General features: G+C 36.4%; 1 protein-coding gene across 1 annotated transcript in view; it reads left to right on the top strand.

Annotated features, from left to right (window-relative positions):
• Window positions 1-13,949, top strand: part of DOCK3 (dedicator of cytokinesis 3) — a 196,191-nt gene that overhangs the window by 57,892 nt on the left and 124,350 nt on the right. Inside the window, exons 6-8 of the mRNA XM_059823157.1 lie at window positions 310-394; window positions 2,177-2,185; window positions 10,088-10,224. Coding sequence (XP_059679140.1) covers window positions 310-394; window positions 2,177-2,185; window positions 10,088-10,224 — 231 coding nt within the window. The remainder of the gene's footprint in view (window positions 1-309; window positions 395-2,176; window positions 2,186-10,087; window positions 10,225-13,949) is intronic.

Genomic DNA, 13,949 nt, shown 5'->3' with positions numbered 1-13,949 from the left:
TCCATCTATGAAATTAACTTGTTCTGAATACTGCAACAACATATTGGCCAAAAGCCTCAACTGGCATTAATTGCTATAGCTCCACTTAAGTCAGTGAACAAACAGTGACAAGTTCATAGTGGTTTTTTGTTTGATATTTGCATTTAATTTTATTTAGAAGGACTATCTGTTTAAGGATTAACAATTGCAAAAAGACTTAAATAATTCAGTATTTCTTCTGTCCTTGCCCTTGAGTAAGCACATGTAGTAGATAATAGTGAACACTCTAACGTATCATACTTACCATTGTTCCTTCCTTCTCTTTTGCAGACATTTGGGCCTAGATTTAGTTCCTCGGAAGGACTTTGAGGTCGTGGATTCAGATCAGATCAGTGTTTCAGATCTTTATAAAATGGTAAGAAATCTGGGAGATTCCTTTGAGTTTTCACTTTAGGGGGGAAAGAAGGGAAAAAGTTTTTATTCTTTACTCTTACATATTTTCTTGATTAGAATAGTGTCGTAAGCTAAATGTCTTTTTCATTTGCATCCTAACCACCAGAATAGTCAGCATCTCTAGTACCCTGAGTTTAGTAAGAATGAACCAACTTCCTTTTGAAAATGGCATGCTTATATACATTTTAATTTCAATTTACAAAGTAACATGGTATGAAAACTGGGGAAGGTAACTTTGAATGTTGTTTCTTCCTACAATTTTCTTGGTTTTAAATTCTGTTGTTTCAGAAGCTGCAAAAGAAGTTCTAAAAAAACAGATCCATCATATACAGTTAATGGGAGTTTTTTTAAACTTTGGTCTTTGTTGCTAAAATCAATATACTAGCATTAAATGAAGTAGCAATAATATTTTTTAATTTATTTGTAGAATTAAAGAAAAATAGGGCTGGAAGATCTTAAGAGGTCATACAGTCCATTCTCCTGCTTAATGTCAGGATCAACTGTCTCTGTCATTTATGACAATTTCTTCTCTGTTTCTAAAAATCTCTGGTGGTTAAGACTCCACAGCCTACCCAGGCAATCTTTTTGCTCAGTTCACTGTTCTTACAGTTTGGAAGTTTTATTAATGATGGTCTCGGACATAGAGATTTCGCGCTCCAGGTTAAGCTTTACATCTTCCTGTCATGTCCACAGAGAAGCAGATTACTCCTGCCTGTTTGCACCACCCTTTATGTACTTGAAGACTTGTTAAGTCCCATTCAGTCTTCTCTTCCTTACACTAAAGAACCCCATTTCTTTCAGTTTTTCTTTATAGGTCAGGTTTTCTAGACCTCTTGTTTCCTGCATATATTCTGCAGATGTTATATCACATAATACGCAGTTTGCCACTGCCTTTTGCAAGTATACTGTTGAATTCTGTCAGATGGGAAATAATACAAAATCTTGGAAGCTCCAGAGGTTAACTGTGGTGATATCTTGCAGAGGTCTATTCATTTGAAAGCATCATGAGCCAGGCAGACGCTCTGGCAAATTTTATTGGCATATAATGAAGAAGGCTAACAGATTGACGTGCTTTTGGGTTACTTGATCATTACTTCAAATAGCAATTATTAACTTGCTGGGAGAAATAGAACTGCTTCCTGTTGTAGGATCTAGTGTTGATCAGCCTACTTCCATTAGTTAAAGCTTTTTGAGCCTGGAGTCCATCAGCAGTTTGTGTGAGTCCAGAAAGCCCATGAGAGCCACTGTTCAATTCTTTCAGGAGAGTCTGCAGATGAAGAATACTTAAGTGAAAAGTCTACTTTTAGGAGTTGCATAGATAATAAACATCTCTGCCCTGTTTCAAAGATTTTTGAGCTCACAGAAAAGGGGAGGAAGGAGTGTGACCAGTGAATAAGTTAATTTAAGCAAAACTAATCTTTGAACATTAAGGCCATCTCTGTGTGGCAGTGTTCCTTAGAAAACATATGTGGTGCATTTTAATAAGAATATTAGGATTGTCAGGAAAAGTAGTACAATTCCTTCATTGCAGTGAGTTCCGACTTCTATCATTATTATTTAGTAGTACAGTCATGTTAGTACATAGCAAAATTAAAGTTGTTTTAGAAATGTGAATTGTGCCATTAATGAACAGTAAAGCCACTAATGCATTTCACAATTTAACTGTGTCTGGATTCTTCTTTGATAGTAGGTCTATGTAATACAATTACCTTTGTTTTGTATCATGATGTAATTGTAAAGGGAGAAACAGCATGTAATGTTCAGCAGAAAGTGAATGGAGACCTCTTCTGAGATGCTACTTTATTTTAAAAAAAAACCAAAACCAACACCACCAAAAACCCCAAACCCCAATCCAGCAATTACTTTAATACAACTTCTTAGCTTAATATCTTCCAAAGAAAATAGTCATTTTTCTACATAAATATTGTTACAGTTTCACTCACTTCTAGTAAACTTTTAATTTCCTCTTTTAAAATGTTTTGGCTTTCACCTGTCTAAGATTAGGGAGTGATAGGCCCCTGTCTAGGTGGTGGTTTTTGATGTGCGAGATGTACTTCCCCCTAAAACAAAGGCTTGTTGTGTAAACATGCTATATGCTGTTACTGCTCTGGATTATTTGCGCCATATAACAGTGGATTTCATCGAAATAAATAGCAATTGTTATATAAGAAATATTGAAGTATATCACTCTAGTACTAATTTTTAATGTTTGTTCCTGATTTGCCATAGTCCGAGGAGTGTTTGGTGCTACTAACAGCAGTTTTCCTTCAAATACAGTATAGAAATAACTCGGTACAAAATTCAATCAGTAATGACTCAGAGAATGCGAGATAAGTTGCTAACAGGATTGCTTTGTTACTCTGTGTTTCATTCTGAAGATTTAGTACAGCAAATAGCTAATATTTAATTGCCAGAGTAGTCTGATTATGTCACCCACCTTAGTCCTGAAGAAAATGTTCATTTTGCTGCTCAGCTGTGTGCTGGTATTGGGACATGACCATTAGTCAGTTCATACTTCACTGTTGCTTTAGTTTGTGGATTCAGGAAGACAGTGCTGTCTAATCACATCTAGTTCATAGTCAGAAGGCAATTTCAGGAACCAAAACAGCTGAAAATCTGTTATTTTTTTAACTCAAGTTTGGCAGAAATTGAAGGAGTGGGGTATTGGTGTTTTTTTGTTGTTTTAGGGTTTTTTATGTGGTTTGGGGTTTGTTTTTATTATTTAACGAAAACCCTGGGAGAGTATCCTCCTTACTCCTGGCCAAATACTTAATGGGTTCTCAGATGAGCAATGAGGCTTTATGTTGTAAAATAATCTTGTGGGAGTAGTTGTGAGAGCCCAATTACTTTCTCATGTTTGCAGGATTGTAGAATGTTAAATGTACCGTAGAAAACAGTCTCGTATTAGCAGAACAATGGACGAGGTAACACATTAGACTTTCTTACCTGTGACAACAGGTTCAGGCATTTTACACACAGTCATTAGACTTAGCATTACTTTTCTTGTTAAATTCTAACTTTTAAAATTTGAGCATCTTTTTTAGCTCTCATTTTTCATTGCTAAGTGTATTTGTGACTACTGTAGGACTGCTATATTCATCTCTTCGTCAGAACTGTTGTGCTTTGAGGCCTCGTACATCCTGTTTCTCCGGGTTACTCATTATGAAGCTACGTGCTAGTGGCTTCAGGATGCGCAGCATTTGTCAGAAATTGTTGCTTTACTCCTGAAGGAAGCCAGATTGCCTTTTCTTTATGACAGTGTTTGTGATTTTAACTAATATGATGGAACACCTTTTTTAAATTTACATTGCTTTTGAAATTGTGGGAAAATATGTTGTCAGAATTCTGCCACAGAGCTCAGTGCTGGAGTTGCCACTAGATTGAAGCTGTCATTTAGCAACACAAGTACAGCAGAATGTCAGAAACACTTGGATAACACTTTCTAGTGAAAGGGGCTACAAGACGCAAACGTCTGGAGGCATTTGCAAAAATCAGAAATGTTGAAACCTGTCGATTAAATATGTTTTGCTTTTCTATAAATTTATTAATTTGTGTAGTTATAAAATTTGAAAATAGAGACTTCAATTGCCTGGAACTCTGCTAGAAAAGGAAATCAACTAGACACAAACTGTGCAGGAAGCTCATGAAATCTCTTTGTGACTTTTTTTTTTGTTTGTTTGTTTAACAAAGCAGATTGTCAGAGGACTGATATGTGTACATTTGGTTCTAAACCTGAGTAAGAAGTCAGTTGAGAATATGAAGATAGAAAGGAGTTTGAGACTGACTTGGTAATGATAGGATTCACTTATCAAACATCATTGGGAAAGGAAGGCGGAAGAACAACAATAAAAACTATTATTGGTAGATAAGATATCATGAGAAGCAAGCTTGATGGGGAAAAAAGAGGTAAGAAGACTTGATAGGTCTTTCAGTAAATTAAGAACAAAAACAAGATTCTCACTAAGGGGCCAAGTTGGATAAGTTAAGAATTCTTCATTGCGTTCAGTCACTACAGTGAAAGAAAGGGAAATTAAGATTACCAAGAGCAAGTATAGAAGAACAGAAGTATAGAAAAGTATGATAGAGTAGCACAAATAGGTAAATAGAAAAATTAGAAAGGCAATGCACAAATAACAAGCAAATATTGTCAGTTGTATCAAGAAACAGTTTTATATAAATAAACTGGTAGTAATTGGAAAACTAAAGAAAAGATTTTATACTGGGGTAAACCAATTAGCACATGATGTAAGAAAATAACGTGGCATTTAATGTCCTTCTTGCCCCCCTCAAGCTCTGATAATGAGGTAAACTGTGTCAAATCGGTAACAATACCTGTGGAAAAGTAAAAGGAATCATACCTGAATGGGGGTGGAGGGGGTGGGGGCAAGTTTATAAAGCAGTTATCAGTTCCAGGGGATTTAGAGTTCTATTTCATTTGGGATGTCTAGAGAAGCCATATCGGACATGTTAGTGATAATCATTGGAAAGACTGGTAAGGTGCCAGAATACCGGCGAAGGGCAAGCATACTTTACACCTTTAAAAAAGGTGATGGAGGAGCTAGTAATCATTCTCTCCCTGTAAAAAATGCTGGGGGGGGGGGGGGGGGGGGGATCCAATTATTTGCAGCAAGGAGGTGAGTAATAGTGGCTGTGAACTTGTTCAGAATAAGCAATTTTTAAAAGTACCAATTTACTTCCAGAACATTAAATGAGTCTAGTGGATAGAGGAAAAGCAGCTGATGCCATATTTAGATTTTCATAAAGATTTTAATTGTTTTTTTAATTGAAATTCTCCTAAGGTCATTAGTTCTAGATGAAATTACTGTAAAGTAAACACAAAGCTAATTAGAAAACCCATACTCAAAAAAAAATGGTGAAGAATGGTTGTCAATAATTTGGTTAAATAGGAAGAGAGATGAATCAGCTTAATTTCTTGTGATCATCCTCCATTTTGTAATGCTTCATATTTCATTAATGACTGGATGATGAAATAGGGAGTATGCTTACTAAATACGCAAATACCACAAAACTTGAAGTGGTAGTACATGGAAGGAAAGGATCAGAATTCAAAATAATGCCGAGAAATTGAAGAAATTATCTGAAAAGTGTAGGATACAAATGAGAATCATAAATGCAAGGTTTTAACTTCTGCAGTCAGTTGTTGTTTCTGAAGTACCGGTTGGGACGCTACAAGCCTAGGTGGTTTTATAGGAGAAGATTTAAGTATTATAATGGCATCACAAGCTGAATTAACTAATCTTTTCATGTTAATGATGGGTAAGACAAGAATCAGTGGGCCTAGGTTACAATGACAATGATTCATTTTAAGCATCAGAAAGCACTTTGATGAAGAAAGGCATACTGAAATGGATCATCTTAAAGTTTGCATAACCTTAACAGGCTTTGGGAAAAATAAAGGTAAAACTGATCCTTTTTTTTTCCTTAAGAAGGAAGATGGATAATTTCTTAACAGTCCTATTTTTATATCACCTCGCAAGGCTTTTCAGGTTGGAAGGGGCCTCAGGGAAGATCTAGTCAAACTTCCTGCTCAATGCAGGGTCAATACTGAATTCAGACCAGGCTGCTCAGAGCTTTGTCCAGTTGGATCTTGAAATTTTTTAAGGAAAAAGACTGGGTCCCTGCTCTAATGCTTGACTGCCTTCATGAGGTTATTTTTTTCCTTGTTGGAAAGTTGGGATATCCTGTGTTGTAGTTTATGACCACAGTATTTTGTCCTCCTGCTGTGCAGCTCTATAAAGAGCCTGGCTGTGTCATCTTGATGATAATTTTATAGTTATTGGAAGGCTGCCATTAGGTCACCTCCAAACCTTCTCTTCTCCAGACTAAAAAAGCTGCATCCCCTCCATCTCTTCTCATACAACATGTGCTCCGGCTGCTTTGGTGGTCCTTTGCTGAATGGGGTGCCGTATTTCAGATGTAGTTTACTGAATGCTGAGTAAAAAGGAATAAATGTTATTCTCAATCTACTGCTACATTCCTGTTAATAGAATCAGTGAATTGTTAAACGTCCTTGCTGCCAGAGTGCTCTTCTGACTTATGTTTGGCTTGCTGTTTAGCAGGACCCTGCCAGTCAATTCCCAGCCTATACCATGGAAAGATTAGCCTGTCGTCCCAGGTTCAGGACTTGTCCCAGCCTGTCCCAGATTTGTCCTTGCTGTATTTCATAAGGTGTAATTTAACCAACTCCTCTGTATTGCCTAGATCCCTCTGAATGGAGGCCTCCTCCTTGAATACATTGCCTGCTGCCCCCAATTTAGGATCATCTGCAAATTTATTAGACAGCATAGGTCTTAGGGTAGACCTCTGAAGAATACATAACATCAACCACTGCCTTTTGAGCCTGACAATCCAACTGTTTGTTGGGGTGGTTTTACCAGTAGAGTTAGTCTACCCATCCAGGTGTGACTTCACAACTTGGGTACAAGGATAGTATGGAAGACTGTGGTGAAGGCCTTGCTGAACTCAAGATAGACAGTAGCCAGTAGTCTTCCCTTGTCTACAGATCTGGTCATTTTACTCTAGAGGGCAATTAGGTTGATCAAGCATGATTTACCCTTGGTAAATCCCTGTTGGCTATTTTCAGTCATCCTCTTGTTCATGTACCTAAAAATGGCTTCCAAGAGAGCATGTACACTTTGAGCACTTTGCCTAGCCAGAGGCATGGGTATGTAAAATTAACTCAGTCAGTGGTTGTCTGTATTGTAATAGCATGGTCCTGAAGCATAAAAGCAGAGAATTAGTGAAATCTAGTCTTTTGATTGTGAAAAATTTAAGACCTGATTTTTGGCCACTTACTGTTACAGATTTACCTAAATGTGCACTCTGTAAGCAGCTGTGTTCGCTGAGGAAGCTGCAGCTCTTTGGACAACCTCTCGTATTTCTGTTGCTTGAGTTTATCTCTCACTTTCTTACTTGGATTTAGAGATGAATTTTACTCAAAAGAAGCCAAGGTACCTTGAGCAGCTTAAGTAACTGGTCTTTTCTGTGCCAGCTGATTCCGAGTGGTTGCAGGTGACAAAAAAGATTAAACAGGCAGCTCAGCCACCTAAACTTAGAGGGTTTGAACATTCAGAAGACGGTGCAATAGTTAGACAAACAATGGAGCTGGAGTTCATTATTTCTTCTGCTGACAATGTGAAAGAGGACGTTTTTATAACTGAATGTAAACAGATGTCAAAATATGCCATTGAACTTAATATCCTCTTGATTTAGTCTCATTATGAAGATTATCTCTCCTTTTGCGGTGAGAAGTCTTATTTTTGTTCTGTGTGAAAGGCAGTGGCATTGTTTGGAAAAAGTATTGCTGAATAAGTTTTGTGGACTATTTTTTACTTTCATCTCTTTTGAAGCTATGAAGTTCTCAACAGGTCGTGCTGGTCCTGCTACAGAGTGTGTATGTTTGGTCAGAATAAGATGTTGGGTATGTAATAAAAGGATGGAGATGGGGGAGAATGAAGAGAGTATTTATTAACATGTGGTAGTGTTAATGTTAATATTTCCGTTTAAAACGCTGATGTTAAGATGAATGTCTGTGGAACAGGCATGGCAGAATCATTAATGATATGGTTTTTAAAGCTCTCTGAAACCTTTTCAATCTAGATTAGTATTTAAATCTCCCTTTGGAGATTAAATCAGTTCAGTGAGACTTGCAGTCCATTTTCTGATTGTAACATCTCCTTCTGGCATATTTTAATACAGGCTTTAAATACAGGATCACCCCCCGAGAGCCGTTTCAGACATGTAGCTCTTTATACTGGTGCTTCTTTACAGGTGTTGGCCAGCTGAAATTGTAGAAGAGTCTTTAATCATTTATCAGGATTTCATTTTGTGATCAGAGCAAAAAGTTTGAACAAAGTCTAAAATCCATCCTTCTTTCTAGATGTCTGTGTTTTTTAAAAAATGTTCCTTTTCATAAACAACATACTGGTAGATGAGGATTAGTGGTGAGGTATCCCTCTGTTTAGCAAGAGAACACATGGATTATACAGCATAGGGTGATGGACTTTTCAAAAAGAAATGCTTTTACAGTGTTGGAAATTGTGTCTACCTTGTGACAGCCATTTATGTTAAAAGCTAAGGTAAATACCACCTGTAAATTCAAGTATTTAGGCTAATAAATAGCTTAACTGAGAAAAGCCTTTAGGAAAGCTAGTGGTTTTGTGAGTGATGATATGCTGTTAAAAGTTGGTAATAATCTTGAACAGTCATATTTTGAAATTGCTGTTCTAATGCTGCACAGATATAATGTAAATATGTCTTATTTTCAAAAAGGTTTAAATTTTACTATTTTGTATCTCCACAGCATTTGTCAAGTAGACACAGTGTTCAGCAGAGCACATCACAGGTAAACATCATATGCATATGAATTTTTTTGTCTTTAAGTGTTTGGTAATGTATGTAAAGGTATGATGGAGATTATTGGGTAAGTCCCTACCCATAGAACACTTCTGCAGAAGATCCCCAAGTAATTAACTTGTTAAGGTCCTTCTTCAACTTCCATTTAGGCCTCTTTTCCTTAGCTCTAACTGTTATTCTTAAAAGATCAACTTCTGTGGTGTTATCAAAAGTCTCAGTCTGCCCACGAGTCTTCTTTCCACCTGCTAGCTGGTGGCTTAGTAGGCTTCTGTTTCACATACCCTTTGTGTAGTAATGTAATCCTTTCCTGGCCGTGGTATCAGGGTCTAATCTTTCCAGGAGAGCTGTACTTCCACAGGTACCTGTCTTTAAAGGATGAGGATTTACTTGGATTTAATTTAAAATCCAGAACGAAATTAATTTTAAGCTCTATTTTTTTTAGCGAATACAAATCTGGGTTGAAAGTCTGAAAATGTTAAGATTTTCTTTGTTAGTAGTATGTACCTGTCTACGCATTCAGAGGAGACTAGCCTACTGAGCTTAGGATATTTGTGCAACCTGTTTATTAAGATCAGCATACAATGGATATAAAGGGCTATAAAAATGAAAGAAGAATTTTATTTCTAATTACACTTCTTTTTTTTTCTCCACCCCAGTTTTCACTGTTGTAAATAGGTCTTGATATACTGAGTCAAAATGTAAACCTTTCTGCTATTTGACTTCATTGGTTACTTGTGTTATCAACCATTGTTAAGATTTCTTTTTGTTACACCTGCAGGGCATATTAGCCTGTAAAGCCTGTTTCTAAATGACCTCCGTAAATTAATTGCAGCTGCTGTAAAGAAATAACGTAATAGATGCTATTCTTAAAAATACTTTGAAGTCCATCTGCTTTAAATGGAAATCATCAAGAACCACTCTAGCACCATCTTATTGTAGTTCATTTTCAGTACCAGCATCAAGACAATATTTGAGAAATAGGATTGGCTTGGTTTACTTCATAAAAATAGATTTCAAATGCATAAACCACTTCTCTCATATTTACTTGGTTATAGTGTTTTCTCAAATTATTCAAATTAAAAGTTGGAAAAAATGGGAGAAGAAAACTTAGTCTGGCATGTATCTCTAAGGTAGAATATATTTGAGATTAAGTTTTTACTTGATGCAGAAAGGAGAGCAGCATCTCAGTTAAAATTATCTAGTCATTCACTTGTCTTTTATTCGTGAAGAACTAAAAATAATTTTCATTGTTTTTATTCAGGTGGATACAATTCGTCAGCGTCATGGGGAAGCTTGCCGTATGCCAGTGCCTCATCACTTCTTCCTTAGTCTAAAGAGCTTCACTTACAATACAATTGGAGAAGACACAGATGTCTTTTTTTCTTTGTACGATGTTCGAGAAGGCAAGCAGATCAGGTAGGACTGTATCAAATAACTAAGAAGCTTTCTAGGAAAAAAAAAATGAACAAAGCAAATACATTGGAGAAAAACACGTGAGCTATTCTTGTGACACAACTGAAAGGAGAAAGCTGATAAATCATAAGTTGACAGCCCTGCAATGCATACATATCAGTAATACTAATCATATTATATATTAAATTTAGTGCTTACATATAAGCAAAGCATTAAAGGCACAGAATAGTTGAATTTTGTTTAGGTTTCTGACTTGGCCTCCACACGTTATTGAAGGTCTTAGTATTTAGTAACTGCCTTCTTAGGGCTCTTGTTTAAGAAGTACTAATAACAGCAGGGCTACGCCGTATGACTGTTCTGAAGAGGACTGCTGTGTGTTTGGGTGCTGAGTTGAGGCTCTTGAACTCTCATCCACTCCTTGCCTTACAGTCATGTTACAATATAGCTTGTTTTCATTACTCTGTTGCTATCAGTATAAACTAAAGTATTCATATTCATCCCTATGTCTAGGCTGGACAACTGCGCTGGTCAGTACGTTGAGGTAATTGGTACTAATGTTAGCAAATACAAAATGTGCTGTATTTCTCCTTTAGAAGCCTGTGTTTTGAAAACATCAGAATATGTAGAAGAATATTGCAGCATATGCGTTCTGTCTCCGAATTTAAGGAAGTGTAGCTTGGTCTGATCTAAAGTACAGCATGTTTGTAGGGGGTTTTTTTGGGTTTTGATTAAGGTGTGTCCTGAGAGTTGGCACAAACCAAGTTTGCTACCGTGGTCAAAACTGTCCTAGTTTTCAGCAAATTAGATTTAGATTTGTTCCAAATGGAGGAAAGAGCCCCCAAATGTTCTTTCTTCTCTTTGGGTGAACATTATTATGTGATAATGTTCGTCCAGGAAAGTTCAGAGTAGAGTGATAACAGTTTTGTAGCTCGTTGGAATACATCCCACTAAAAAAGTGGTCTATATTAGAAAGCTCTAATGACTTGATCACGTCTTATAAATATGTGTCTGCCACTGTTTAGTTAGGCAACTTAAAGATCATTTTGGAGAATATGGCAAGAATGCCTCATCTGATACTACATCATGTTTATTTCACCCCCACTGAGTTAGAAACGCTTGTTTTGATGTAGTTAGAAGGACATGCCTATAATTCCTCTATTGAGAGAGTTAACAGAAAATAGCTGTGAAGAGGAAAAGTTGCAAATGGCAAATCAAAACAAAATCACTCACAATGAATTAGTTCCTACCACAGAGCAGGGAAATATCAAATTATTTAGATGAGGAAGGCTGCAGGGACGAGGAAGGGACAAGCTGCTGCCATGACTGCGGAAGGCCTCAGAAATACCTTCAGAACGAAGTGAATTGTCTTGGGCTGCAGTTTGCATAGTATGTAAACATTGAGTGGGAAAGCCTTAAGAAGAGGTTTTGCCAGCAATAAAAAAAAAGAAAATAATAGTTATAATGAGAAAAAGTACAAAGAGTGGCCCAGGCATATTTAAATATCTATAATAATGCTTTGATGTGCAAACAGTTGTTATTACCTAGCTCTTCATATTACACATCAGTGATCTGCTGCAGTGAAAACAGCATAATTTTTACATTTTCTTACATCCCAAAGAGCGGTGGAGAGGAAGTGTGTAGTGAGGCTGAGCTTTGTTATAGAGAAGAAACTTAAAAACAGAAAACATTTAGAATGATGTTTAAAAGATTAAGTTTCTTTCCTGTTCTGTATGCCTCAGGAAGTAGTACATTAAGGTAAAAAACCAAGCAAAGCTTCTGCATGCTGCATTTTAAATGGAAAGGACAAACTGACTTTTCTGAAATGGTTTTGAAGTTGATAAATTTCTTATCCAAACAGTTCACACTGCAGGTTGACTGGCTTTCAGTGGTAGTGCTTTGGACATACAGTAGATTACAAACCTCATTGAGCCTGTTGGTTGCAATAGTTATTTCCCAGTTAGGGTAAGTGAAGAATCGGCAAAAGTTCCAGTGTTTTTCAAGAGCTGACCAATTGTGGATTAGCAATCAGAAGGCTGCAGCAGCAGCTGAAGTGCCGTTTGAGATGTGTTCCCAGGTTCTGAATATAAATACGGTACTGTTACACGTTTAATGGTTTGTGCTGTCTAAAAATGAGGAGCAGACAAAAGATGACAGTGGGGAGAGACGGATAGCAAGAATAACAATGCTGATATCAGAGGGGTAAGACCTAGAGGTAAAAAAAGGAAAAAGTGACTTAATTTTTGCTCAGACAGAATTATAAAAAGAAATACTTGTTAAGTAAATAGAACTGGATCAATAAATGTCTGCCTCAGTAACTTGTTTCAGCCCACAACAGAAACAACCTGTCATTCTGAGTATTACGTCATGGCTCAGACCAAAAGGGATGAAAGTCTATTTGTATGTTTTAAAGTATTTGGGATTTTTTGTTGCAAAAATTGTCCCATATTTTTACATGCAAAAGACATTAGTCTTTGTTACTAAACTTTAATACCTCCGTTTGTTTGCCGTGTGGAAGTTAGCAGAAAACAATGAGAAAATTGATCTAGTTCTGATTACAGCCAGTGGGGAAGTACAGCCTCATATGGTGAGAAGTACCTTGGGATGGACGATCATGAAATGATGAGTTCATGGTAACTAGAAAAGGAAAGAAAGAAAATCTTAATGTAAACATGGTGAACTTCAATAAGGTAGGTGTCAATAAACATCAAAGAAAGATAGGTAAACTGATACGGGGGGGAAAGATATTTGAGTTGTCAGTTCCTTAACAATACTGTTGAAGAGCACAAAAGTCAATTGTTTCAAGATGAAGGAAACAGTAAATACATGGCAGCCACAGAAAGTCTGTATCACGTATTCTTTGGTGAAATGGAGTCTGGAAGGAGATATAAAAAAAAGGAGAAACTAAGAAGTTGCACAAACAGGGATGGGAAGAGACAGAAACTTGTAGAAAAAAATGCAATTAGCAAAGGATGTCAAGGACAAAAAAAGACTAATTCTATAATGCTTTAGCAGCAAAAATTTTTTTTACAAAATCAAGAAATAACTGAACAGATTTTAAGGGGACATTAAGCTATCAGCAGATGTTACCAAGATAGCTGGATTATTTAATAGCTGTTTTGCCTCAGTCTCCCTAAGAAGGTCAACTGCAATCAGATGACAAATGCAAAAAGTTCTGGAACAAATAAACTATTTATTAGCACTTATAAGCTAACAAGACAGTTAAGTAAAAGTCAACATAGATTTGTCAAGTACAAGTCACATCAGAGCCAACTAATTTTGTTCTATTACATGAGAATGCACCTCATGTCTCAACAGAAGAGAAGCATTAAACTTGATATGGTAAAGCGGGGAGATACAGACTAGATGAAACTACTGTAAAGGGGCTAGAAAACTGGTGGAAAAACTGATCCAGAGTGTTATTTGTGCTGAAAGGATGCAATGAATAAGGTTTGTTCTATTTTTTTTAAATTTGCAGCAGTATTTTGATGAGCAGAAATAAATGAAATTCTGTAAAGCAATGAGGTTTAGCTACCTTTACAATAGCTCTTTTTTACTAATAAATGCATAAAATTATGCATAACTTCAAAAATTACATTCAAAAGCATGGTATCAATTTTTTCTGAAAATAAGCTTGAAGAATCCACTAAGTATAAAAAAGGATAAATAAATTTCAGTGTGATTTTTTTTTTTTCTTTATAAAGTTTAATATGTAAAGGTTTTTTATTTTG

The sequence above is a fragment of the Gavia stellata genome, chromosome 12 (genome assembly GCF_030936135.1).
Source record: "Gavia stellata isolate bGavSte3 chromosome 12, bGavSte3.hap2, whole genome shotgun sequence".
NCBI classification, from domain to species: Eukaryota; Metazoa; Chordata; class Aves; order Gaviiformes; family Gaviidae; genus Gavia; species Gavia stellata.
This window is presented reverse-complemented; position numbering and strand designations above follow the sequence as displayed.